This window comes from Dipodomys spectabilis, unplaced genomic scaffold (assembly GCF_019054845.1).
Source record: "Dipodomys spectabilis isolate Male_0828 unplaced genomic scaffold, ASM1905484v1 ptg000030l, whole genome shotgun sequence".
Lineage (NCBI taxonomy): Eukaryota > Metazoa > Chordata > Mammalia > Rodentia > Heteromyidae > Dipodomys > Dipodomys spectabilis.
This window is the reverse complement of record NW_024870707.1, coordinates 9,039,710-9,066,981: the sequence shown is the minus strand read 5'-3', so window position 1 is coordinate 9,066,981 and position 27,272 is coordinate 9,039,710. Positions and strand designations below refer to the sequence as shown.

Below are 27,272 nucleotides of genomic sequence, written 5' to 3'. Positions count from 1 at the left end.
GTGGCACAAGTAGTAGAGAGTTAGCCTTAAGCACAAAAGCTGAGGGCCAGTGGCCAGGCCCTGAGTTCAAGCCCCAGGACAAACACAATGAATCTCTAGAAATGATCCTGATATTGTTTTCTTTATGCTGTTCTTTCAGTAGAGGTCAGTTACTGGAATTCCTTAAAATTGTGTTACTTTGATGAAACTATCTTCTTGCTTTGCTTGTCTCGAAGCTTTGTTCCTGGAAAAGATACAGTAAAAACAGCAAAGAAACATATAAATTAAAGGACATCATGAAAACATGTTATCTTTTGCATTCTTTAGAGGAAACTTGTGTTTCACCATCCAGCTTTGACCAAAACTATGTCCCCTGTGTAAAGATTTGAGACCAACTTCCCTGAATGTACTTAGGAAGGCAGTTCTGATAAATATAGTTATATGTTAATATTTATGTTAATTATATATAATTATTTATAATATTTATGTTAATTATATTTATATTAATATCACACGCATAGTTATAGCTTACAGTTATAGTTTAGTTATAGTTATATAGTTATTTACTGCAATTTTATACATCATGGCATTCTCCAAAGGGTTTTATTTTGGGAAAAGGGAGGTATAGCAAAGTTTTAAAATCCTCCCAATTCTTCTTCATTTTAAAATACCTTTATTTATCATTCCTTTTATTAATCTTTTGAAAATACCCTCATTCATAGTTAATATCACAGGCAACAGAATAAATCTTTCCCATAAGTGGCACTGTCATCTGTTGAAGTCCCTGAATGCAATCTCTCCCAAGTTCTCCGGTTCCAGGGCAGACCCAAAAACCTACGGGAACTGTCAGCAACATGCATCTTTTTTTTTTTTTTGTCGGTCGTGGGGCTTGAACTCTGGGCCTGGGCGCTGTCCCTCAGCTCTTCAGCTCAAGGTGAACGCTCTACCACTTGAGCTACAGTGCCACTTCCGGTTTTCTGGTGGTTTATTGGAGATAGGAATCTCACGGTCTCTCCTGCCCGGGCTGGCTTTGAACCGCGATCCTCAGATCTCAGCCTCCTGAGTAGCTAGGATTACAGGCGTGAGCCACCAGCACCCGGCTGGCAACATGCATCTTAGCAGCGCTCCCTTGGCTGAGGAGTACTTGTGTCTGGAGAGTGAAGTATGGGATTGGTGGTATCCACGTTTTTGCAGTACCTTTGGGTTCTGGTGTGTAATTTAGCAAGTGTCATGGATAGCAAACCTGAAGTCACTGATGCAATGGATGTGACACTTCCTAAACCAAGGACATTGACCACTTGGAAAGAACCTTCCACTGCCAGCCTGGGAGACTCTAACTCTGAATGGTGTTTGCCTTTCTCACCACAGATCTCTAGCACATGATTCCCCGGGGAACAGCCAGAAGTTTAACTCACTCATTTTCCACATCTTGGATGGAGTCAGGCAGAGGCTGGTTCCTGGTTTCAGGAAGGAGGAAGACCGTAAGGCTACCAAGAATAGACAAGCCTCCATAGATGATCCAGGGCAAGGGTGCAAAATAAACCACGAGAATCATCAACAGGGGAGACAGCGAGGACCCAATGCTACCAGCAATTCCAATGAATCCTAGAGCTGTGGCCCTTAGAGCACAAAGCACAATACAGAAATAATATGTTAAAGATATACTCATGAGCTGGGCGCTGGTGGTTCATGCCTATAATCCTAGCTACTCAGGAGGCTGAGAGCTAATCGCGATTCAAAGCCAGCCCCGGCAGGAAAGACTGTGAGACTCTTAGCTACAATAGAACACCAGAAAACCGGAAGTGATGCTGTGGCTCGAGTGGTAGAGCGCTTGCTTTGAGCTGAAGAGCTCAGGGACAGCACCCAGGTCCAGAGATCAAGCCCAACGACTGACAAAAAAAAAAAAAAAAAAGATGCCCTCATGGCATTTGAAACATGTGACTTATCATCTTACATACACTATGGGATATAGCAATGCAGGGAGATTGCAGACTGACTCTTACAAAGTTTTGCTTTTTTGGTTAGCATTTTCTCAAGTTCAAAGAATACATAGACATTTGTATGGCATTTAACGATATTATTTTTGGTGCCTATGTTTTGGGTGACTCCAAAGATTGCATGAGGTATAGATTAGTGACATATGAGTGCCTTTAACAGTACTGTAGAAAACTGGGTATTGGTGGCTCATGCCTGTAATTCTAGCTACTCAGGAGGCTGAGATCTGAGGATTGTGGTTCAAAGCCAGCCTGGGCAGGAAAGTCCGTGAGACTTTTATCTCCAATTAATTACCAAAAACTGGAAGTGGAGCTGTGGTTCAAGTGGTAGAGCACTCACCTTCAGCTGAAGAGCTGAAGGACAGCACCCAGGCCCAGAGTTCAAGCCCCATGACAAAAAAAAGAAAAAAGTACTGTAGAAAAACCTAGCTGTCACTAAACTTCAGTTGTAACTGTTTCATCAGAATGGATGGATGTGGATAACTATTCAGTCCTTTTTCTCTTCTCTTCCCTCATTCAATCAGTGAGCTGAGACTAGGCTGTTGGATCTGACAGGGAATGGTTTTGTACCTGATTATGGTGGGGATCAGTTCATTTGCATGGGCAAGAGACGCATTAACAGAAGCAAACACTAGTCCTCCTCCCATCGTTGACAGAACCAGGCGGAGGGTCTGCATTTCTGGAGAAAGGAAGACCAGGGAGAGTCAGGAAGTCTGAGATGCTGGACTCAGCATTCCCCAAGGCACTAGTGGAACACAACCTTGATGGATGGTGGACAAGTGCAAAGCACATAGTAGAGAAACTGTAAAGAGGCAGAATTCCTATATGGCAATTAAGCCAGGAAATATACCTTACCAATATGTTTTGGGGTTTGATGAATAAAGGGGTCTGAATAATGGTATTCACTCTCCTTGTAGCTCTGACATTTGCCAAAGAAGGAAAGCAAGATGAATTCAGGAGTTCTTTTAAATTATTTTTGTTCTGTGTCTCCCCTGCCTTTTGAGCAGAATGTAGCAATATCATGTGGGAAATTTTTTTTATTGTGAAAATACCATATAGAGGGGTTACAATTACATGGGCAAGGTAATGAGTACATTTCTTATCAAGCATTGTTGCCTCCTCCTTTGTTTCCTCTTCCCATCCCTTCCCATCCTCCCACCCCCCCCCCCCATGTGGGAAATTATTAAGCTGTATCCAAGTACTCTAGGGGTTTAAAAAATCATGGTTGAAGTACATTGCTAACCCAGGGCTAATATTAGTGGAGTCTGACACAGATGGGCAGTCTTGAAGGAATCCTCAAGATTGAGTCTCAAGACTTAAGAATAAGACCAAAGAATTCCTCATTTAGGAAACAATGTCAGATTTTGGAAACAATTGAAGGAATTAAACATTTTTTCAGTTTAATTAAAAAATCATAGGAGAGCTTTAAACACTGGAATGGACTTTGAGGTAAAGCAGAAAACTGATGTCACTGCTGACAAATAAAAAGACTTGAGCCGGGCTGGGAAGGTTGCTCAGTGGTAGAGCGCTTGCCTTGCATGCCTGAGGCCCTGGGTTCGATTCCTCAGCACCACTTAAGCAAAAAGAACAAAAGCCGGAAGTGGCGCTGTGGCTCAAGTGGTAGAGCGCTAGCCTTGAGCTGAAGAGCTGAGGGACAGCGCCCAGGCCCAGAGTTCAGGCCCCAAGACCGGACCCCCCCCCCAAAAAAAAAAGACTTGAGCCCCTCAATTTGGGATATTGCAAACACGTGACTATACTGCAAATGTAGAAAAGCATGTGCTTGTCCCCACAGGCCCGACTTCAAGCCTGCAGAAATGCAGAAGCCAGCTCTATAATGACTGTCTAACAAAGTAGTAGAACCAATCTTTTCTGAAGAGTTGTGGACTGCAAATTTAGAAAAGCATGTGCTTGTCCCCATAGACACAGACATAGACATAGACATAGACATAGACAGACACATTCCATTTGTGGGATTGATTCTAAGAGTCTTTAGTAATGAATATATTAATATATTATGACTTCTGCATAAATCTTTTCTAATGACAAAGAATGTTCTTTTTTTTTCTTGTCAGTCATGGGACTTGAACTCGGGGCCTGGGTGCTGTCCCTGAGTTCCTTTTGCTCAAGGATGGTACTCCACCACTTTGAGCCCCAGCACCACTTCTGGTTTTCTGGTGGTCTACTGGAGCTTAGAGTCTCATGGACTTTCCTGCCTGGGCTGGCTTTGAACCTTGATCCTCAGAGTAGCTAGGATTACAGGTGTGAGCCACCAGTGCCCTGCTTGGAATGTTTATTTTCTTGCAAGGTAATTCTCCAAGCCAAATTTGCATTCATCACGACTTAAAATGAGATTCATGAGTGGCTATATCAGAGTTCAGGAAATATAGCCACTGAAGACAAAGTAATAAGACAAAGCTGGAAAGAACAAATGGCAGCATAGTTTAATCTGAATAGGACACAAACACAAGGCTCAACAAGCTCACTATAAAATGTGACTGACAAATGAGCAAATGATCCGCTGCCGACCTAGAGTAGCTTGGGAATAAATGACATACTTTTCACATGAAGACAATTATATCTTAGAACAACAACAACAACAACAACAAAAATCCTGACTTTTGGCTTTCCTCCAAGTACCTCAATGTCAAAATGTATCCCCAATGCCTGGATTGCTCTTAGGGAATTGTTAGAAAAAAACTTCTTTTTCTTATGATTTCAAAAGAGTGTCATCTAAACAAAGTCAAGTAAGGAGAAGATACTTCTTTCCCGCTCTTCGTGTTTTTCCTCACCCTGAGGCACAAAGATGGTGGCCAGAATGGAGATGCCCATCAAGGACATGAAAAGGAATTGACCTATTTGGCGGCCCAGGTGATTCAGCGCAACTAATGATGCACAATTGGCTGGAAAGAACAGGACACCAAGGAGAATCTGAAGCAGAAAAATATTACTACTCAGGTGCTGGAGGTTGAGTAGTAGACCGAAAGTGCATGTCCAAGTTGTAAATCTGTAGTGAACAGAGAGGAAAAGCACATGTCATAAGGTTTAGAGAGTTCTAGAGGTTGGCACCGGCAGTTTTAGTCATTAAAATACAAAGGCATACTTATTTTCCATATTTTCCCTGGTAAGTGATCATATTATAGTCATTAAAAAAGTAATCCCACGATATTTGGGAAGGTATAGGGTCGTGTTGATGACACATAATGAGTTCTTTCTAGGGTTTTAGATCTTCTGAGTGAAAAGTTTAACTATGTATATAAAAATTTGTTAAGCCATATCTCTTTTTATTGTTATTATAAAGGTGATGTACAGAGGGGCTACAGTTAGATAAGTCAGGTGAAGAGTATGTTTCTTTTTGGACAATGTCACCCCTTTCCTCCTGTCCTCACCCACAAGCTGTATAGTTCATTCTCAACACAGTGTCTAGTGAGTACCACTGCTGCCTTTGTTCACCCTTTGTCCCTCCATTTCAGTACCCTCTGACTTTCCCAGAGACAGATAAATGAGAAAAGTGACAAAAAGAAAACAACAACAACAGCAGCAAAGCAAAAAACCTCTTGTGTCCATTTCCTAGTGCTCATTTCGATAAATATTACTTTATATGATCAGACACACTTAACATTGTGCCTTTGTGTCTCTCTCCTTAGAGTATCCTCCTTTGGTCTCTTTGTGTGTGAATGTCTAGAGTCCTTCTGTATAATTTATCATTTCCTTGGGTATTTTAGGTCAGTTTCTGCATATGAAGCTACATTTCTTTTTTCTTTTTTTGTCTTTTCTCTTTTGGTCCTGGGGATCGAACCCAGGATGTTGCACTTGCTCGGCAAGTGCTTTGCCACTGAGCTACATCCCAGCCCTGAAGCTACATTTCTTCATGTGTTTTACTGTTTGAAAATTTACTTCTGTTAATGGAAATAAGTGAATGGAGAAACTCAGAGCCAAAATCTGTACCATGACTCAAATTCTCAGCTTTCAGTCTCTGAGGAAGAGTTTGGCAGGGGGATGTGAAAAATATCAACACCTCACTGTGTCATTAGTTCTGTTTCAGTGTTTTTAAAGCCCTCTGGATACATCTAGTCAGAGCAACTGTGTGCAGTCTCTGGTGTCTTTTATTTCTAAATCTACCACACACAGACTTGAGCCATTGAAGATAAGTAATACAAATCATGCCTCTTGAAATAGTAACGGGGTGAAGCCTACCTCACAAAGGCCAAGAGACAGATCCGCTTACGCAGGGCAGGAGCATGGAGCAGGTCGCGCAGAGAAGCTTTTTTCTTTGCCACCTCTAGCTCCTCCTTCATGGTGGCTCTCACCACCTTCAACCACAAGAACAACAAGAAACTTTTCAGTTGTCAGCAAATGATAGGCATTATGGGGAGCACCAGGCCCTCACAAAGGACAAGTTTAATGAAAACCCTTTCTGTGCAGTGGGAAAATGTAGACATCAAAGAAGAAATGGTAGACATTGAAATATGGATGCTGGGTTTAAGGGGGCTGACTTGGCATCTTGGTGGATGATGGGGACTCTAGACGTGAAATTCCACTTCCTACCATCTCCCTCCCCAGGTGATAGGCACTTGAATTCCTAGAGGCAGGGGCAGGACTTGGACAATAGGTTCCTGGACCTGGCAGACCTGCACCATGGACTTGAGAGACTTTGAACTCTCAAGCTCTTGTGACCCTGCCTCTAGCCATGACCCTGCTTATGGCTAGTGGACATTGTGACATGCCTCCTGCCTCTCCTCAGATCATCATGGTGTCCCTCTTCAACTCTCCATTGGAGTTGATCTGGTTTGTTGAGATTTTTTTTCTACTCTTTCTTTACTCAGTTTCCTAATAGTATTAACTGCCTTTGAGGCTGCAAGTCTGGGACGTGAGTCTGCTTACAGTTGCTGGCTTTCTAACAAAGACTTCTGATTCAACCTCTCAAAATGTGGCTTCTGGGGCTGGGAAGGTGGCTCAGTGGTAGAGCGCTTGCCTTGCATGCATGAGGCCCTGGGTTCAATTCCTCAGCACCACATAAGCAAAAAGAAAAAAGCCGGAAGTGGTGCTGTGGCTCAAGTGGTAGAGCGCTAGCCTTGAGCTGAAGAGCTGAGGGACAGCGCCCAGGCCCAGAGTTCAGGCCCCACGACCGGGTCCCTCCCCCCCAAAAATGTGGCTTCTTTGTATCTTGGGATTGAATTCCTGTATAACAACATCAGAGAAGAAATAAAGTGTTGGGAAGTGTAACACAGCAGGTGAAGGAAGCTCGGGAAATTCCAGTGAGGACAGAGAAGGGCTACAGAGCATTGGAAAGAGTATGTTGGTCAGAGAAAAAGAGAAGGAATGAAACATAGTACGTTCCAAAGTGTCAACTATATTAAAAATTATGAAAACTGTAGCAACTGGACTTGATTCTCTACTGATGCTTGTGGTAGAAATTGGTTTGTCAGTTTCAGGAAGGAGATTAATTTCGTGATAGTTATGATTGTAGAATTTTTTTTTTTTCCGTTGTGGGGCTTGATCTCTGGGCCTGGGCGCTGTCCCTCAGCTCTTCATCTAAAGGCTAGTGCTCTACTACTTGAGCCACAGCTCTACTTCCGATTTTCTCATGGTTTATAGTCGATAAGAGTCTCATGGACTTTCCTGCCTGAGCTGGCTTTGAACTGTGATCTTCAGATCTCAGCCTCCTGAGTAGCTAGGATTACAGGTATGAGCCACTGGAACCTAGCTGTGATTGTAGTCCTTTTTCAGGGAAATCTGGGATGGTGTGTCCTATCAATGTGATGGTTCAAATGAATTCTGACAACAGAAGTGAGGGTGGGTTTGGTGCAGGACAATTTATACTCCCAGCATCACCTGGAATTACACAATGACTGTGCTACTTGTTAGGTAGGTAGAGACTTTGAAGAAGAAAATGGAATATCTCTAGGCTTAAATATAATAGCTAGTAAAAGGATGAAAATGATATAGAAAAATAAGCAAAAGGACCAGAAGAACAAGAAAAGAAGGTATTTCTCACCAAGATTTCATTGGGCATTCAGGCTGTCACAAATGTGCATATCAAACTACTGGTAGAGCTTGGGGCTCTTACTAGTGAATACTTATTATAAATGACTAGCTTTGGTGTCATTCCACCTCTGCAAATGAAACAATGGTATAAACACCATTAAAAGAATTTCATGATGAAGGAATTTAGGGAAAAGATGTCACTCGAGATAAGCTTTTAGACTATGAGGCATGACCTTTCTAGTCTGGCTTTAAATACTTAGCCATCTTAGATTTCTCAGGAACATGTTTTCTCAGCCTGAGAAGAAAAGTCCACAAGAATGAATCTTGAAAACAGGAAACTAGCCTGGGAAGGTGGCTCAGTGGTAGAGTGCTTGCCTTGCATGCATGAGGCCCTGGGTTAGATTCCTCAACACTACATAAGCAAAAAAAGCTGGAAGTGGCACTGTGGTTCAAGTGGTAGGGTGCTAGCCTTGAGCTGAAGAGCTGAGGGACAGCACCCAGGCCCCACAACTGACAAAAAGAAAGAAAGAAAGAAAAAGAAAACAAGAAACTAGTCTGGATGCAGCTGTAGCTAACATGGTAGAGTGATAAATGAAGAAAGGAGCATACAGAAGAAGCACGAAAGACCAATTCTAACCCTAGAACCATTCTCCCTCACCCTCTCCCCACCCCCCAAAAAAAGAATGCTTTCTTAGTTTGCAGTCCACAACTCTTCAGAGAAGATTGGTCCTACTGCTTTGTTAGACAGTCATTATAGAGCTGGCTTCTGCATTTCTGCAGGCTTGAACTCAGGCCTGGGCACTGTCCCTGAGCTGCTTTTGCCCCAGGCTAGCACTCTACACTTTGAGCCACAGCTCTACTTCAGCTTTTTTTTTTTTTTTGTAGTTTATTGAAGAGTCTCACTGACTTTTCTGACTGGGCTGGATCCTCAGACCTCAGCCTCCTGAGTACCTGGGAATCACAGGTCTAAGCCACTGGTACCCAGCTCTTTTCAGACACACACACACACACACACATATATATATATATTATATAATATATGTTATTATTATATATATATATATATATAGTCTTTAAGTAGTTCCACAAAGGAGTTACCACTCAACAAATCTGTTTATAAGCACAATGCATCTTGATGATTGTCACCCCTTTCATTGTTTTGTCCATCCCTCCCAAGCTTCCCCTATCCCTCAATTTTCTTAGTTGCATAGGATATACATTGAATATTATAACTGCATTCCCCCCTCTCTTCATTCCTCTCCCTCCCTCCCCTTGACCCTCCTGCATCTTTCAAGTGCCAGTTTCCTGGTATTCGTTTTACTGGACAGTGAGTTAGTTTTCTAAGGAATTACACTGTTCCAATTCTCCCCTGAAAATACCCTACTTCAGTTAATTCACTTGGGTGTATTTACATACAACTTTGTGTACTTGTACATTTATAAATTAGTTCCAGCTTCCAATTATGAGAGAGAACATAGATCCTTTTCCTCTCTGGCTCTGAGTTACTTCAATAAATATACCGTTTTTTCCAGGTCCATCCATTTCTTTGCAAATGATGCAATATAGTTCTTTCTTTTTAAAAATATATTTCTTTTTGGATGATGTCACCCCTTCCCTCACTCTCCCAGTTTTTCTCTCCCATCCCCATCCACAAGTTACATAGTTCATTTCCCACATAATGTCTAGTGAGCACCACTGCTGCATTTGTTCGCCCTTTATCCCTTTATTTCTGTGCCCCTCTTACCCTCCCAAAGACAGATAAATGAACATGCAATACAAAAAGAAAACAAAAAAGCAACAAAGAAAAAAACTGCTTGTTTCTACTTCCTGCAGTTCATGTAGATCAGAGGCACATAGACACTGCACCTTGGGTTCCTCCCCTAAGAATATTCTCCTTCAGTCTCACTGTACATGAATGCCTGGAGTCCTGTATCTTTTATTATGTCCTGGCATATTTTAGATCTAGCTTTCATACATGAGAGAAAGCATGCACTGTTTGTCTCTGAGCTTGGCCTACCTCACTTAACAGGATTTGTTCTAGGTCCATCCATTTCCTTGCAAATGACATATTATTCTTTCTAATGGCTGTATTAAAGTTCCATTGTATATAGGTACTACATTTTTTGATCCACTCAACTATTGTAGGGTATCTGGCTGTTTCCATAACTTGGCTTTTGTGAATAGTGCAGCAATGAACATGGATGTGCAAGTGTCTTGACAGTATCCTGGTTTGTGATGTTCAGGGTAGATGCTAGGGAGTGGTATGGCTGGGTCATAGATAAGATCTAGCTTTAGTTTTTTTTTGGGGGGGAGGGTCCGGTCATGGGGCCTGAACTCTGGGCCTGGGCGCTGTCCCTCAGCTCTTCAGCTCAAGGCTAGCACTCTACCACTTGAGCCACAGCGCCACTTCCAGCTTTTTTTTTTCTTTTTGCTTATGTGGTGCTGAGGAATCGAACCCAGGGCCTCATGCATGCAAGGCAAGCACTCTACCACTGAGCCACCTTCCCAGCCCTCTTTAGTTTTTTGAGGCACCTCCAGACTGCTCCCCAGAGTGGTGGTACTAGAGTTTCTTTTCCCCACATCCCCACCAATGTTTATTGTTGTTTGACTTAATGATGTTGGACAATCTAACTGGGGTGTGATGGAATCTCAGTTGTTTTGATTTATATTTCCTTTATATTTCCTTTATATTCCTTTATGGCCAGGGATGATGAGTATTACCTCAAGTGTTTCTTTTTTTAATTAATTAATTTTTTATTTTTGTCGATCATAGGGCTTGAACTCTGGGCCTGTCCCTCAGCTCTTCAGCTCAAGGCAAGTGCTCTATAGCTACGGCCCCACTTCTGGTTTTCTGAGTGTTTATTGGAGATAAGAGTTTCATGGACTTTCCTGCCCAGGCTGGCTTTCAACCCGATCCTCAGATCTCAGCCTTCTGAGTAGCTAGGATTACAGGCGTGAGCCACAGGTGCCCGCCCTCAAGTGTTTCTTTGCCATTCTTACCTCTTCTTCAGAGAAGTCTCTCCTTAGCTCCTTTGCCCACTTAGTGATTGGTTTATTAGCTTTAGGAGGGGTTAGTTTCTTGAGCTCTTTGTATATTTTGGATATTAGGCTGTTTGTCTGATATATTGCTGGCAAAGATCTCCCAGTCTGTTGGCTGTCTTTCTAGCTTAGTAACTATGTCCTTTGCTGTGCAGAACTTTTTATTTTGATGTAATCCTATTTGTCAAGTCTCTCTCCTATTGACTGTGTCCCTGGGACTCTTATTAAGTTTCTGCCTATGGCTTATTGTACTCCCTGTTGCAGTAATTTCAGAGTTGCAGGTCTGAGGTCTTTGATCCACTCTGAGTTGATATTAGTGCATAGTGGCAAGTAGGGATCCACTTTTAGTTTTCTGCATATGGATGCCCAGTTTTCCTAACACCAATTATTGAAGGGGCTACCTTTTTTATTGTATATCTTTGGCTCCTTATCAAATATCAGATAACTGTAAGTATATGGTTTTATTATTGGGTTTTCTAGATTGTTCCATTGATCTTCAGGTCTATTTTTGTGCCAATATCATTTTTTAAAAATTTTATTATTATAGCTCTGTAGTAGAGCTTGAGGTCTGGCATTGTGAGACTATCAGCATTATTATTATTATTATTTTTAATTTTATTTGAGAACATACTGTACAGAGGGGTTACAATTACATGGGCAGGATAATGCATGCATTTCTTACCAAGCATTGCAGCCTCCTCCTTTGTTTACCCTTCACCTCCCTTCCCAGCCTCCCCCCTCCCCAGCATTATTATTATTATTATTTTGCCTAGAATTGCTTTGGCTATTCAAAGTCTTTTGTTGTTTCATATGAATTTTCAGATTTTTTCCCCCTATCTCGGTAAAGAACATCATTGGGATTTTGATGGGGATTGAGTTAGATTTTTTTGCGTGGCCATTTTCACAATATTAGTTCTATCTATCCATGAACATGATGTTGTCATTGATTTCTTTCTTCGCATTTTAATAGTTTTCACTATAACAGTCTTTTGCTTGATTAGGTTTATTCCCAGATAAATTTTTTGAGGCTATTGCAAATGGAGTTGTTCCACAGATTCCCCTTTCTGTTTGTACATTGTTGGTATACAGAAAGGCTATTGACTTTTGCCGGTTAATTTTGTATCCTGCTACTTTGCCAAAGTCATCTACAAGCTCTAGGAAGTTGAGGATGGAGTCTTCTGGGTCCTTTAGATATAGGATCATGTTATCTGCAAATAGGGATAGTTTGCCTTCTTTTCCTATGTGAATCCCTTTTATATCTTTTTCTTATCTTACTGCTCAGGCTAGGAATTCAAGAACTATATTAGAGGAGTGGAGAGAGTAGACAGCCTTGGTTTGTTCCTGATTTTAGAGGAAATGGTTTTAATTTTTCCTCATTCAGTATGATGTTGGCTGTTGGTCTGTCATATATAGCCTTTATTATTTTGAGGTATTGTTCCTTTTATTCATTGCTTCTCCAGAGCTTTTTAACATGATTAGATGTTGGATTTTGTCCAAGGCTTTTTCTATATCTAATGAGATGATCCTATGGTTCTTGTCTTTGGCTCTGTTAATGTGATTTATTACATTTATTGAGTTAATATGTTAAACAAACCTTGCATCTTCGATAAAACCCATTTGATCATAATGTATGAATTTTTTATTACTTGCTGAATTCTGTTGGCTAGCACTTTATTGAAAAGCTTTATGTCTGTGTTCATCAGAGAGACTGGTCTATAGTTCTTTTTTCGTTGGATCCCTTCCTGGTTTTGGGATTATTGAATTATTGTGATGTTGGCTTCATTAAATGAGTTTGGAAGTGATCCTTCTGCTTCTATTTCATGGAAAAGTTTGAGGAGTACCAGTGTTAGTTCAACTTTAAAAATCTTATAGAATTTAGCTGCGAATCCATTGGGACCTGATTCCTTCCTTAATTTTATTGAATGGTATAGGCCTGTTTAAGTGGTTTATATCTTTTCGTTTCTGCTTTGGCAGTTTGTATGTCTCTTGGAATTTATCCATTTCTACTAGATTTTTATCTTATTTGAGTTTAGGTTTTGAAAGCAGTCCTTCCTAATCTTTTGGATTTCTTGGATGTTTATTGTAGTGTTTCCTTTGGCATCTCTAATTTTGTTGATCTGAGTCTCTTCTTCATCAATTTAGCTATTGGTCTGTCAATTTTGTTGATTTAAAAAAAAAAAGAACTTGCTTTTTGTTTCATTGATTTTATGTATAGTTTTTTTTTTTAAAGTCTCTATTTCATTAATTTCTGTCCTAATCTTTGCTACCTTTCTCTGTCTAGTCGTTTGGGTTTGGTTTGTTCCTGTTTTTGTTTTTTCCTTGCGGCTTTAGTTGCATCATTAAGTTATTTTCTTTTGCTGTTTCTGTTTTCTTTATGTGTACACTTAGAGGTATAAACTTTCCTCTCCGGGCTCGGAAGGTGGCTCAGCGGTAGAGCGCTTGCCTTGCATGCCTGAGGCCCTGGGTTCGATTCCTCAGCACCACATAAGCAAAAAGAAAAAGGCCAGAAGTGGCGCTGTGTCTCAAGTGGTAGAGCGCTAGCCTTGAGCTGAAGAGCTGAGGGACAGTGCCCAGGCCCAGAATTCAGGCCCCATGACCGGACCCCTCACCCCCGCAAAAAAACAACTTTCCTCTCAACACTGCTTTTGCAGTATCTTAGAGGTTCCAGTATGATGTGTTTTTATTTTCATTGAATTGTAAGGAATTTCTGATTTCCTCCTTTATTTCTTTGGTGACTCATATGTTGTTCAGCAATGCATTATTCAGTCTCCATGTGTTGAGTGTTTTCTGCAGTATGTTTTGTTGTTGAGAACTAGTTTGGGTCATTGTGGTTAGATAGGATACAAGAAGTTATCATGATCCATTTGTATTTGCTCAGACTTGTTGTGTGTCCTAGGATATGGTCAAGTTTGGAGAATGTTCCATGGGCTGCTGAGAAGAATGAATTGTGTGGTTGTTGGGTGAAATACTTTGTAGATGTCTGTTAAGTCTTTTTGGGGTCATTTAATTCAGAAGCTTCTTTTCTTTGGTTGATCTGTCTTTTGGTGATAGTAGAGTGTTAAAGTCTCCCATATTTTTTTTGTTTTTGTCGGTCGTGGGGCTTTACCTCTGGGCCTGGGCACTGTCCTTCAGCTCTTCAGCTCAAGGCTAGCTCTCTACCACTTGAGCCACAATGCCACTTCTGGTTTTCTGGTGGTTTATTGGTGTTAAGAGTCTTACGGACATTCCTGCTTGGGGTGGCTTTGAACTGTAATCCTCAGATCTCAGCCTCCTGAGTAGCTAGGATTATAGAAGTGAGCCACTGGTGCCCAGTGTCTCCCACTATTTTTGTGTTGGGTTGATCATGTTCTACAAGTCTAAGAGTATTTGTTTAATGTATTTAGTTGCTCCACTGTTTAGTGCATAAATAATAAACACTGTGATTTCCTCTTTGTGGATCATTCCCTTTATTACTATGTAATGACCTTCCTTGTCTCTTTATGCTGATTTTAATGAGAAGTATATTTTATCAGATAACAGTATGGCATCCCGCCTTCTTGCAGGATGCATTTACATGAAAGATCTTTTTCCATCCCTTCACTTGGAATTTGTGTTTATCTGTGACTATAAGAGGAGTTTTTTAGGGACAACAAGTTGTTGGATTTTGTGTTTTGATCCAATCTGCTATTCTACATCTTTTGGTTGGGGAGTTGAACCTGCTGATGTTTAATGTTACAATAGAGAAATGTGTTGTGTTTCCTGCCACTTTTTTTCCTATAGCTTGTTTCTTTCCTCTTGTGTTTACTAAACTAATTGATTTGTATTCAATGCTGTGTTTCCTTGACTTTTGATTGTTTTCTTCAAATGTATGTATGCTCTGCTTTAGCATCCTTTGTAATGCTGGTTTAGTGTTCATGAATTCCTTTATTTTTTATTTGTTGTGAAAGGCTTTAGCTTGCCATCGATTGGGAATATTAGTTTCACTGGGTATACTGGTTTGAGTTGGCAATTGTCATTCAGAGCTTGAATTATACCACTTCAGGCTCTTCTTGAATTTAGTTGGTGTGGAGAAATCTACAGGAATTCTAACCTTTCTGTTGTAATAAAGTTCCCTCTTTGATTTTTCTGCATTTAAAATTAATTCCTTGCTTTTCTATTCAATTTTTATTGTTATTATAAAGGTGATGTACAAGGGGTTACAGTTACATAAGTCAGGTAAAGAGTACATTTCCTTTCAGACACTGTCACCCCCTTCCCTCACTCTCCCCAAGATTTTTCCCTCCTATCCCCTAATTCCTTGTTTTTTAAGTCAAAGTTTTCACAACAATGTGTCTAAAATTATTACTTTTCAGACCTTGTCTGCTAGGAGTTCTATGTGCCTCTGTCAGGTGGGTGAGATTCTCTTTCTTGAGACTGAGGAAGTTTTCTGTTATTATTTTCTTAAATAGGTTCTCAGTGCCTTTAGTTTTTATTTCTTCTCCTTCATTTATCCCAATTATACATAGATTCATTCTTTTGTTCGGATTTGCCAATTCTTGGATGTCGTTTGGTATGTTTTGAATGGTTTTTTCCATGTCTTTGATTTTTTTTATTGTGAAAATATGTCTTTGATTTTTTGTTCTAATTCCTCTGCTTTATCCTCAACTCTTGATACTCCTGTTTTCTACTTCATTTATTCTATTGCCTGTGCTTTTAAGTGTGCTTTGCAATAGGGATATAGAGTCTTTTCTGTTTCCTAGCTCTGACATCAACAGAGTGCTAATTTCACCTTTCATTTCCTTCATGTTATATGCTTTCCTTTTCTTCATCATTTCCTCTCTGCATTCTTATATTTGTTTTTGGATCTATTCTTTTATTTCATCTGCCAATTCTCTCATTATTGCTTTAATGGTTCCTTTGTTCTCCCCCCCTTCTTCGTTGCTCTCACTAGAGTCCTTCCCTGAGTTGTTGGTTTTTTGTTTTTGTTTTTTTTTCTTGGTTGTGGGGCTAACTCTGGGCCTGGGCACTGTCCCTCAGCTCTTCAGCTCAAGGCTAGCAAGCACCCTTCCACTTGAGCCACAGTCCCACTTCCGGCTTTTTTATGCTTATATGGTGCTGAGGAATTGAACCCAGGGCCTCATGCATATGAAGCAAGCACTGTACCACTGAGCCAACTTCCCAGCCCCTGAGTTGTTGGGTTTTGAGAATGGCATGTTGTCTTAATTGTTCATGAATTTCATAATCTTTTGCTGTGATTTATTAATGGTGTTTGGTGTTTGTGTGGTCCTGGGTTTTGCCAGTGTAATAGTTTTCTCTGTTGTAGTGCAGATGCAGTCTTGCCAGGCTGGCTGCTCCAAATGGAGATCTGTGTTGAATGGAGATTGCTTGAGCAGTGGGCTGCTCCAAGCAGAGATCTGCACCAATCTGTGAGCTGTTCATTGCAGCAGTTCCCAAAGTGGAGGTTATTGTTATTATAAAGGTGATGTACAAAGGGGACACATTTACATAAGTCAGGTAAAGAGCACTGAAGGTGGTTTTGTTCTGAGTGGGGTTCTTTACTGTGTAGATGGCTGCACAGTCTACACAGAACTGTAGGCTGTGATGGGACCTGGTTATGTGTACTTATCTTCCTGAGTTATAAGTTTTGATGTTTTCTGAATTGCACTAGGCTCTGACTGCTTGCTTTTCCCTGGCATCCACTCTTCAGCATTATTTCTAGGTTAGCATTTTATATTTCTTGCTGAGAAAACAGAGCTCTGGTATTACCTTCTCTCTAGTCTTCTATCTTGCATCTGGAATCCTGTGTGATATTCTATCAGTATTCTTGCATATGGCACTGAACATCCCAGACAGCCTTGTACTATTGAGCACAAACAATGGATATTCTAATGTCTTTCTAAGCTGTGGTGTTTGGCAGGTTATGTGTATTAAATACATACCCACAATGTGATAGTATTTATCTATATGAAAGGATGAAATTCTGTCACTTTTAACAAGATGGATTAACCTAGGTAAAATGAACCTAGTACAGAAAGATAAATACCCATAAACTCATTCATCTGTGGTACCCTAAAAGACTGATCTGTTACAAGTAGAGACTATTGCCAGGCTCCAGCGCTCATGACTATAATCTTAGCTACTAAAGAGGTTGAGATTTGAGAATTGAGGTTCAATGCCAACTGGCCATACAAACTTGAGAGACTCTTATCTCTAGCCAGCAATAAGAAAGTTGTATGGTTCTAATGGTAGAACATCAGTCATGAGTGAAAAAGCTGAGCAAGAAAGAGACCCTGAGTTTAAGCCTCAATACCAACATAACACAGACAAAAGGATTAGAGAGTATGGTGCTGCTTACCAGATGATGGTGAGTTTTAAAGAAATGATATGAGATAGGCTGATTTCAGTCAAAGTACACATGATGACAGTAAGATAGGAGAAATAAATTTCGAGAGATCTATTGTATAGTGATACACTGTATTTGTTAGAAATATAGAGAATGGATCTCTATACTCTCACCACAAAAAGGATTTGTGAATAATGCATTTGTTAATTATCTAGCTGAAACCATTCTATTATGCACTTACATGTAATTGCATATATGCATATATTGAAAGGTAAAATTATATATATGCAAATGGCAAAATATATATTCCAAAACATATTGTGTTGACAAAAACATACAATATATTTTTCAATTAAAAAGAGAATTATGAGGGCTGGGAAGGTGGCTCAGTGGTAGAGCGCTTGCCTTGCATGCTCGAGGCCCTGGGTTCGATTCCTCAGTACCACATAAGCAAAAAAAAAAGAAAAAAACCGGAAGTGGCGCTCTGGCTCAAGTGGTAGAGTGCTAGCCTTGAGCTGAAGAGCTGTGGGACAGCGCCAGGCCCAGAGTTCAGGCCCCACGACCGGACCAAAAAAAAAAAAAGAGAATTATGAGACACATACAATGCATTTTCCAACTAAAAGGAGAATTATAAGCCAGTGCCAGTGGCTCATGCTTATACTCTTAGTTACTTAAGAGGCTGAGAGCTGACAATTGCTATTTTGAAGAAAGCCTGGGAAGGAAAGTCCATGAGATTCTTATATCCAATTAACCACTCCAAACAATGCTGGAAGTGGAGCTGTTGCTCAAGTGGTAGAGCACTAGCTTTGAGAAAAAAAAGTCAGGCATAGTGCCCAGGCCTTGAGTTCAAGCCCTAGAACCTGCGCACACAACAAAGTGAATTATGGTGGAGGGGGCAAAGTTGCTCAGAGTACACTCTGTGCATGCATGGAAATACTACAATAAAACCCCTCACACTACAAATGTGTGTAAAGTCAAAACATTTGAAAAATGAGTTAAACATAAGGAATAAAATTCTATGGAGGAACTTTTATGAAATAGATTCAAGGAGGAAAGTAAGGCAATGGATAATGATAGGCATCCAAATCTTTTAGCATATTGCACTTTTGGATATCAATACAGACATATATACGTATGTATGTATATACATATGTATTTACATATATATGTCAAGTTAAGTCTTTCCTCTGCCTCATAACCAGCTGCTATCCATCCTGCTCACCTCCATGGTTAGTGTTTCTCTATAATTCTTCATTCCATTTATGCGGGCAGCTCTCCACAGCTCCTTTAAGGCTTCCTGGGGTTTGTTGGTGATAATCAGCCACCGAGCAGACTCGGTCAGACACCTGACCAAAGACGATGATGGAAATGTAGTCAATTCTCACACACTCACTTCCAGTCCCCCTTTAACCCTCAGATTCCTTTTGCCTTTATGTTATTACTTACAAATTTAATCAGTTGTAAGGACGTGAGAAATATTTATTCATAATTTGATCTTTTTTTCTTAAAATAAAGATCCTCAACTTATTTTTTCCCCTAAGTGTCTCATATGGGTTTGAAACCACTCCTGAGCCTAGCAGCGGTGATGGCTTCTGGCCACACAGTCAAGTTAAATATGCCTCAGGTTCAATGAGGGCAAAGAAATACAAAGTTCATAGATGTGTTACATTAGTTTAAACTAAGGAGTACTTGCTGTTTGGACTTTTCTCCCTATACTAATTTAGTCTGTAATCACTTCTGAGGGTCATTCCTAACTCAACAGGCCTTCTGTCCCAAACCAACATCATGGTTTATAAGCCTTAAGTCTTATTTGTTTATTTATAATGCTGGTTCTGGGGCTGAACTGAGGGCTTGGACACTGTCCGAGAGCTTTTTTTCTCAAGGCGAACAATCTACCACTGAGCCATAGTTCTACTTCAGGCCTTTCGGTGGTTAACTGGAGATGAGAATCTCACAGACTTTCCTCTTAGAGCTGGCTTTAAATTGCAATCTTCAGGTCTCAGCCTCCTGAGGTGCTAGGATTATAGGCAGGAGCAAGTTACACCCAGGTACACAGGAGAAGATATGTTATCAGACGTCTCTCATCCCAAGATCCCTTAAGAAAGAGGAAGAAAGCTCATACCTTGTGAATAGAAGTAAGAAAAAGATGGGTATAGACAGCACCAGCTGAAGGATCTGCCAATTTTGAACAAAATAAGCCAGGCTTCCCAATAATATTTGTGCTAAACCAGCAGAACAGAATGAAAGGGTCACCATCATGGCTTGGAATTTGGGTCTTGTCCATTCTACAACTGAAAGACAACACAAACTGAATATTCATCTCAAACCAAGGTAGAGCATTAAGTTTACATTCAAGGCGGGGAAAATGCACATGGTGGGAAGACGTACTTACGGAGCATGGAGCTGTTCGTCAGGATGCCTGTGGTGGACATACCAGCCAGGAAGCGCAGGACACAGTAAAGGAGGAAGGTGGGAGCAAAGGCTGCGCATGTGTCAGCAACGGCCAGCTTCAGCAAACAGCTGATGATAATTAGCCTCCTTCCAAACCTGAGGAAAAGACAAAGCTTAGATGGTGGGAACTGGAACAGCTATTGCACAAAGAAACAAAAGAGAATTATTTTAAAACTATAAATAATCAGAAACCAACAGCAGATATTTCAAAAGCCATGCTTCTTGTTTGTAAACCTGACCTGTGTATACTACAGGTAACCATTTCAAACCATGAAAGATGAGTTATAATTCTGGAACTTTTAGTACCTTTAATACAATTATTTAAATGCATAGATTTAGCCTAACAGAGAGTCTACACAATATAGAAAGTATCAAGTCAGGTGACAGTGGCTCACATGTGTAATCCTAGTTACTCAGGAGGCTGAGATCTGAGGATCATGGTTTGAAGTCAGCCAGGGCCGAAAAGTCCTCATGAAACTCTTATATCCAATAAATCACTAAAAAACCAGAAATGGAATGTGGCTCAAAGTGGTAGAACACTAGCCTTGAATAAGAGAGCTCAGTGATAGCACCCAGGCCCTGAGTTCAAGCTCCACAATGGAGCAAAAACAAAATTATCAAAATCAAATGTTGAGGCTGTACATTTCTTTTCTTTTGTCGTGGGGCTTGATCTCTGGGCCTGGGCGCTGTCCCTCAGCTCTTCAGCTCAAGACTAGTGCTCTACCACTTGAGCTACAGTGCCACTTCTGATTTTCTGGTGGTTTATTGGAGATAAGAGTTTCATGGACTTTCCTGCCTGGGCTGGCTTTGAACTGCAATCCTCAGATCTCAGCCTCCTGAGTAGCTAGGATGACAGGTGTGAGCCACTGGTGCCCGGCGAGGCTGTACATTTCTTGATTATAGCAATGGGAACACTGGGGAAACAACATGTGGAATTTGCTGATATGTAGTGTAAGAACTATTTGCTGCTGAATTTAGATGTGTTGGTGGTCTTGGCCAGCATGCTACTTTCAAGTACAGGATGTAAGAAAGCCCTAGTTTAAATAGAACTTATAGAAAGTTCTCAGTGGAAAGAGCCAAGGAAGATGGGGGATGAAAGAATACAAAAGGAAAAGACCTAAAAAAAATAAAATAAAAAACAGAAAAATGGAGTTCCGATTTCTGCAAGACTTCTGTACCAGATTCTACACCTTTTTGTTTCTTGTGGCAGCAATTGGTAGTAATCTGATTGATCAATTATAAAAGGAGGCTCAGCCACATTGTAAAGGAGTCCAGTGATAAGCACCAGACAGCAGTTCTACATTTGATTCTCAAGTACAAATATAGAAACAAATATATATCCTAAACACATAGTGGTACTGGGCACTGGTGGCTCACACCTATAATCCTGGCTCCTCAGGAGGCTGAAATCTGAGGATCACAGTGCAAAGCCAGCCTGGGCAGAAAATCCCCTGTAAGACTCTTATCTCCAATTAATTACCAGAAAACCTGAAGTGGCACTGTGGCTCGAAGTGGTAGAGTGCTAGAGTGAAAAAAACTCAGGGACAGTGCCCAGGCCCTGAGTTCAAGCCCCATGAACAACAAAAAAGTTATTTAGTCTTCAAAAAGTGATTAATTTTTTTTAAAAAAGGAACTTCAGGCATTCAAAGAATCACGGGTCAAGAGCTTTCTCTTGTGCATCTGCCACTGTCTATTTTTTATTTTTCCTGTCAGTCATGGGGCTTGAACTCAGGGCTTGGGTACTGTCCCTGAGCTCTTTTGCTCAAGGCTAGCTCTCAAACACTTTGAGGCACAGCTCCACTTCTGGTTTTTCTGGTGGTTAATGGGAGATAATAGTTTCATGGTCTTTCCTGCCTGGGCTGGCATCGAACTGTGACCCTCAGATCTCAGCCTCCTGAGTAGCTAGGATAAAAGGCATGAGCCACTGGTAGCTGGGCAGACTAAACAAATTTTGAGGCTAAAGATACCCCAATGTGTAAGCTTAAGATCTCAGTGTTTTTTTTGTCTTAGTGATTTTTTTTTTTTTGGGTCCAGTCGTGGGGCCTGAACTCTGGACCTGGGCACTGTCCCTCAGCTCTTCAGCTCAAGGCTAGCACTCTACCACTTGAGCCACAGCACCGCTTCTGGCTTTTTTCTTTTTTCTTATGTGGTGCTGAGGAATCGAACTCAGGGCCTCATGCATGCAAGGCAAGCGCTCTACCACTGAGCCACCTTCCCAGCTCCTTGTCTTAGTGATTTTTGAACGTGTCTTACCTAGTCATATGTGTAACTTCATACATCCACACACATATATAGCAACTGTCTTTTTTGGCGGTACTACTGCTTGAACTTGGGCCCTTGTGCTTACTGGGCTGGTGCTCTACCTCTTGAGCCATACTTCCCAGACCAGCTTTGTGCTGGCCATTTTGGAGATGAAGTTTCAGCCTCCAGATCAATTACAATCCTCCAGATCTTGAGTAACTAGATTTATAGACCATCAGGCAACTTTTCAACATCCCAATAATCCAAAACCTTTTTGGACTTCTAATATATTACATATATTCACCCTCAAACCCTTGCTCTAGGGGTAATAAGCCTTTATTCCACTTGAACCATGTTAGGATAAATACCTGTAGAATTAAAATAGGAAACACACAGGAGAGGCTGCAATAGTAAAAAAATAAAAATGAAGTGATAAATACAAACATGTATTTATGTATATATACATAACATGTAAAGACTAAAACTACAGTGAGAATTTGAAATAAATATGAGTTGGAACATGGCTTTTTGAAGCTGGCTAATTTTATTGGCTAATTGAAACACAATGCAAAACAAGCATACTGTACAAATGAATTATAAGACTAGGGTGATTGGAGAGACTATACTATAATAAATACATTGCTCTTTTTGGTGGCACATGCTTTTAGTCTCAGCACCCAAGGACCTGAAGTAGGACAATCATGAGCTCAAAGCAAGTGTGGGCTGTACTGTGAGACTCCATCTCAAAACTTCACTGCTATAAAATAACTAATAAAAGATTTAACTGTGATTAAATGGAATAGCTTATATGCTACAGTCAAATTTTCATTCATATCAACAAAATGATTCAAAGTACACAAAAACAGAGAACTAAAGGAAAAACAGTTCTACATAGCAGGAGATTTTTAACATCATTTTCTCAATAATCAATAAAACAAGCCGAGAACATGTCACAACAGTTAGAACACATTAATGAACAAAATGCCCACTCATAAGATTTAAAGATATTTACATAGCACTGATCTCATAACCAGGAGAAAAAGTATTTGCTAGATCTGAATGTCTTCTTCTAAATTTTAGACTTTATAAATTAATAGTTAGTGTGACAGTATTAAGGGTTGGGAGCCAACAGTAAAGCTCAAAGGTCATCTTGACCCCTGTGCTCGCTTGAAGGCACTGGCTTACTTGAAAGACACCAACCAGCTGCCCGGGATTGCTTTGCTATGTCTGCAGTTTGTTTTACTTTCAACCAGTTGACCTTGTCTTGTTTTTATTGCAGTCTGTTTTTAACAGAAAGTTTCCTTGTTTTTCTGGACTATAGTAACCTTATGCTACTTCTTGACTTCTAACAGAATAAATCAGGGAAAGTTAAAAATAAACGGTGCTTTGTGGGGAAGCTAACCTTGGAGAGCTGAGCTGCCCGCCGGGCGCGGGCATCTGGAGCAGGTGACCTTCGGCCGAGTGCCAGTGGCTCAAGCTTGGGTCCCTGCTCCCATATAAAAAAAAAAAAAACGGTACTGCAGTCTTGAGCTGCAGACCTCCCGACGCCATCCTTTGCTCGTGTATTTTTTTTTTCTCATCCTCGCCCCCTAAATCAGGATTCCCTTTCATTGCTGGCAGGCTCTGGCAATTAAGAAGAGAGGTCCTAGCCGGGTACCGGTGGCTCACGCCTATAATACTAGCTACTCAGAAGGCTGAGATATGAGGATCACGGTTCAAAGCCAGCCCAGGCAGGAAAGTCCATGAGACTCTTCAATAAACTACTCAGAAAAATTCAGAAGTAGAGCTGTGGCTTATATGGTAGAGCACTTGTCTTGACAACAAAGAGGTTTAGGGACAGCGCCCAAGCCCTGAGTTCAAGCCCCAGGATAGGGGTGGGGAGAGTGGGGGGCTGGGAAGAGAGGTCCTGCCCATTGCTAATGGTGCATGCCTGCCATCCTCCCTATCCAAGAGACTCAGTTGTGACACATTCAGATCTCATAGATTTTAGTTGCTCAACAGTTGACATTATGTTGGAGGATGGAGAAAGACATCTTGTTCTTCTCTTCAGCTTCAGAAGACACATAACTGTGTGGTGGCAATTATTATCTGTCCATTTCAAAGGAGACACTTTTAGGCACAAGATCTACATTCTTTTACTGCAGTTGACATTGGATTATTTAGAAAGCTGGCATGGTAAAAGCAAATTTAAATAAAGGGGACTGCCATAAGTTCCCAACACACCAGCAACGGCATATTGCTATGTACTCCATGATACGATATTGCCTGTACCCTTCATGTTTGAGCCACTAAGACAGAATAATGACCATTCTCTAGAGACTACCAGAATCCATGGAAGTGTCCAGGAGGAACTCAGCATGGTGCCTTTGCCCAAGGGAGACAGTGCTGTTTTCCACTTTAGCATATTTAGGATGATTGTGATGTGGCAATATTTTTTATTTTTGGTGTTGGTCCTGGGGCTTGAACTCAGGGGTTGGGTGGTATCTTTGAGCTTTTTATTTTTATTTTTGCTCAAGGCTAGCACTCTACCACTTGAGCCATAGCTCCATTTCTGGCCTTTTGGTGATTAGCTGGAGATAGAATCTCATGGTCTTTCCTTCCTGGCTTTAAACCAGAACCCTTATATCTCAGCCTCCTGAGTAGCTGGGATTACTAGCACTGGTATCCAGCAATACATCTTTTACTATGTTCCAGTAGGGAACTTCCTTATCTTTTAAAACCTCATGTTAGGGCTAGGAAGGTGACTGAGTGGTAGAGTGCTTGCCTTACATGTATGAGGCCCTGGGTTTGATTCCTCAGCACCACATAAGCAAAAAAAAAGCCGGAAGTGGCGCTTTGGCTCCAGTGGTAGAGTGCTAGTCTTGAGCTGAAGAGTTGAGGGACAGCACCCAGGCCCAGAGTTCAGGCCCCATGACCAAAAAAAAAAAAAAGTTAAAACCTCATGTTATAGCAACTTCTTTCTAATTCTTTTTTTTGGTTATTGTTGGTCATGGGGCTTGAACTCTGGGCCTGGGCGCTGTCCCTAAGCTTTTCAGCTCAAGGCTAGCGCTCTACCACTTGAGCCACAGTGCCATTTCTGGTTTTCTGGTAGTTAACTGGAGATGAGAGTCTCATGGCCTTTCCTGCCCAGGCTGGCTTTGAACCGTGATCCTCAGATCTCAGCCTCATGAGTAGCTAGGATTACAGGCATGAGCCACTGGCAACCCGCTTCTTTCTAATTCTTTTCTATAAACATTCTCACTTATTATGGAGATATCGTATTTGTGTCCTGTATACAGTATGCTATTTTGCAAAATATTATTTAGGACACTGACTGAAAATTCCCATTTGTGTTTACAGATGACTCAAGGTAACAGTACATCTGGGACAGTGTTATTGTGAGTAACAACTTATTTGTTTATTTATTATTTGTTGGTCACGGGGCTTGAACTCAGGGCCTGGGCACATCCCTGAGCTTTAGAGGCAGCTCTCCGCCACCTTGAGCCACAGCTTCACTTCCTTGAATAACAACTTTATACAAATGGCTGTTTCATAAGCTGATAAAAATACAGTATCCACTAGTTGAGAGGATAGACACTCACCTGTCTGTTAAATGGCCATACATTAAGTTTCCCATCAACGTCCCGGTCAGCGTTAAGAATTTACTTATTGAATTCAGAGACTGAGAGTCACACACCAGGCCCCACTGAAAGAGAAGGAAATCAGCACAACAGGGCTTATAATCTCTCAGAGTAATCTGAGCAAAGCTTCCTAACATGACCTAAAGGTTCATGTTTCATCCGAGTACTCTCTTCCCACATCTATCAGTACTCCTTTTCAACATTACCCATCTTCTACCATCAGGTCTTAACTGAAACAGAACTTTCTCCGGGAAGCTGCCTTTAAACCTGTAGTGCTTGCCTAGCATGCATGAGGCCCTGGGTTTGATTCCTCATCACTACGTAAGCAGAAAAAGCTGGAAGTGGAGCTGTGGTCAAGTGGTAGAGTGCTAGCCTTGAGCTGAAGAACTGAGGGACAGCGCCCAGGCCCAGGCCCAGGGTTCAGGCCCATCACACACACACACACACACACACACACACACACACACACACACACACACACACACATACACACAAATGTGATCCTCAGATTTGAGCCTCCTGAGAGGCACTGGCAAGTGGCTAACAAGCTTTTAAACCCATACTAAGTTCTCTTTAAACTTGGCAACACACTGCATTCATTGTAGGGCCTTGAGGCATTAACTAAATCCCAAATATCACAGCTGACTGTCATATAAATGTACAAAGGATACAGTGTGGACATTACAGACTTGGCCAATCTCCAAGATACTTCTAATTTTCAATCAAAGTTGAATATTTACTGACTGGACATAACACTTGTAACAAAACACACGCATTGTTTGCTTACACCTTTGTCTTACCAAAAAATGAAAACAACATAAAATAGGAGTCTATCTACTGTCCAATTCACTAGACTCATTGAATATGGTTACTAACAATGTAATCAATATTGGCTGAAAGAAAGAAGATTTGCCTTAAAGTGTAGAAAGGACTTGTGTTATTTTTAAACACCCAAATCCTGAGCTTGCACATGAGAAATGAAGCTTCCTACCTTGGTCACGATGGTGGAGACGAAGGAGCTGTGGTCATACACCCAGCCGTCCACACAGGGCTCTGTTTCTGCCTCACTCAGGTTCCAGAAGGTGCTGTTCAGGTGGAGGAGCTGCCATTGGGGATGGACAAAGCGCCGGCACTTCTCTGGCCTGAGGTTGGAGTCGAGTGGGATGGAGATTCTCAGGAGGTCCTCCTGGCTGAGGAGCCCAGTGCCATTGTCAGAGAGCGTGTCATTGTCGAGGATGCGCACCCAGCAGCGGTGCTCAGGCACGGCTGCCGTGAAGTTCTCCAATGTGAGATGACAGAATGTTATGCTGCAGAAGACTGTAAGGAAAGCCAACTGAAGGATCTGGAATCTTCCCAGGCTGCCAACTTGATCCAGGATTTCCTGAAAAGCCATTGAACACAAATGATTACTCTCAATAGGAGACAAAATGATTAAATCTGTATACTCTCAAAAAAAAAAAAAAAGAAAAGAAAAGAAAGAAAGTGCCATTTCCATCAGATACACCACAGCAGGGCATAGAACGAGTGTGCCCTAGCGATTTGGCACCAGCTAGATAACTGCTGTTCTTAAAGCTATTCAAGAGAATTTTCTGCTGATTTGCCTTCTTTAAGAATGTGTTACCAGTCTGCTTTGTCAAAAATGTTATACCAGGTTATATGTCA

At 41.1% G+C, this 27,272-nt stretch overlaps 1 protein-coding gene and 1 non-coding gene across 2 annotated transcripts; one reads left to right on the top strand and one right to left on the bottom strand.

The window, feature by feature from the left end:
* Positions 1–102: 102 nt before the first annotated feature.
* LOC122104786 (solute carrier family 22 member 9-like) lies at positions 103–27,183 on the bottom strand. The gene is made up of 10 exons (XM_042675719.1): positions 26,602–27,183; positions 25,572–25,675; positions 19,691–19,845; positions 19,421–19,589; positions 18,521–18,644; positions 6,168–6,283; positions 4,763–4,977; positions 2,544–2,652; positions 1,395–1,598; positions 103–223 (listed from the first exon to the last, which is right to left on the bottom strand). Exons 1-10 carry the CDS (start codon positions 27,001–27,003, stop codon positions 163–165), a joined length of 1,659 nt encoding a protein of 552 aa, XP_042531653.1. The 5' UTR covers positions 27,004–27,183; the 3' UTR covers positions 103–162.
* On the top strand, positions 23,372–23,408 carry LOC122105405. Its single transcript, XR_006147034.1, has one exon. It is a non-coding gene; the product is annotated as a small nucleolar RNA SNORD55/SNORD39 (small nucleolar RNA).
* Positions 27,184–27,272: the final 89 nt, after the last annotated feature.

What these genes read in the sequence shown, in the direction of transcription:
- LOC122104786 (XM_042675719.1), bottom strand. Translation starts at nt 27,003, where the DNA reads ATGGCTTTTCAGGAAATCCTGGATCAAGTTGGCAGCCTGGGAAGATTC. An exon ending in GAGAAACACTAACCATGGAG is followed by an intron (nt 6,284 to 18,520) that starts GTGAGCAGGATG and finishes TTGTGGTTGAAG; the next exon opens with GTGGTGAGAGCCACCATGAA. An exon ending in TGTCTCTTGGCCTTTGTGAG is followed by an intron (nt 4,978 to 6,167) that starts GTAGGCTTCACC and finishes TGTTCACTACAG; the next exon opens with ATTTACAACTTGGACATGCA.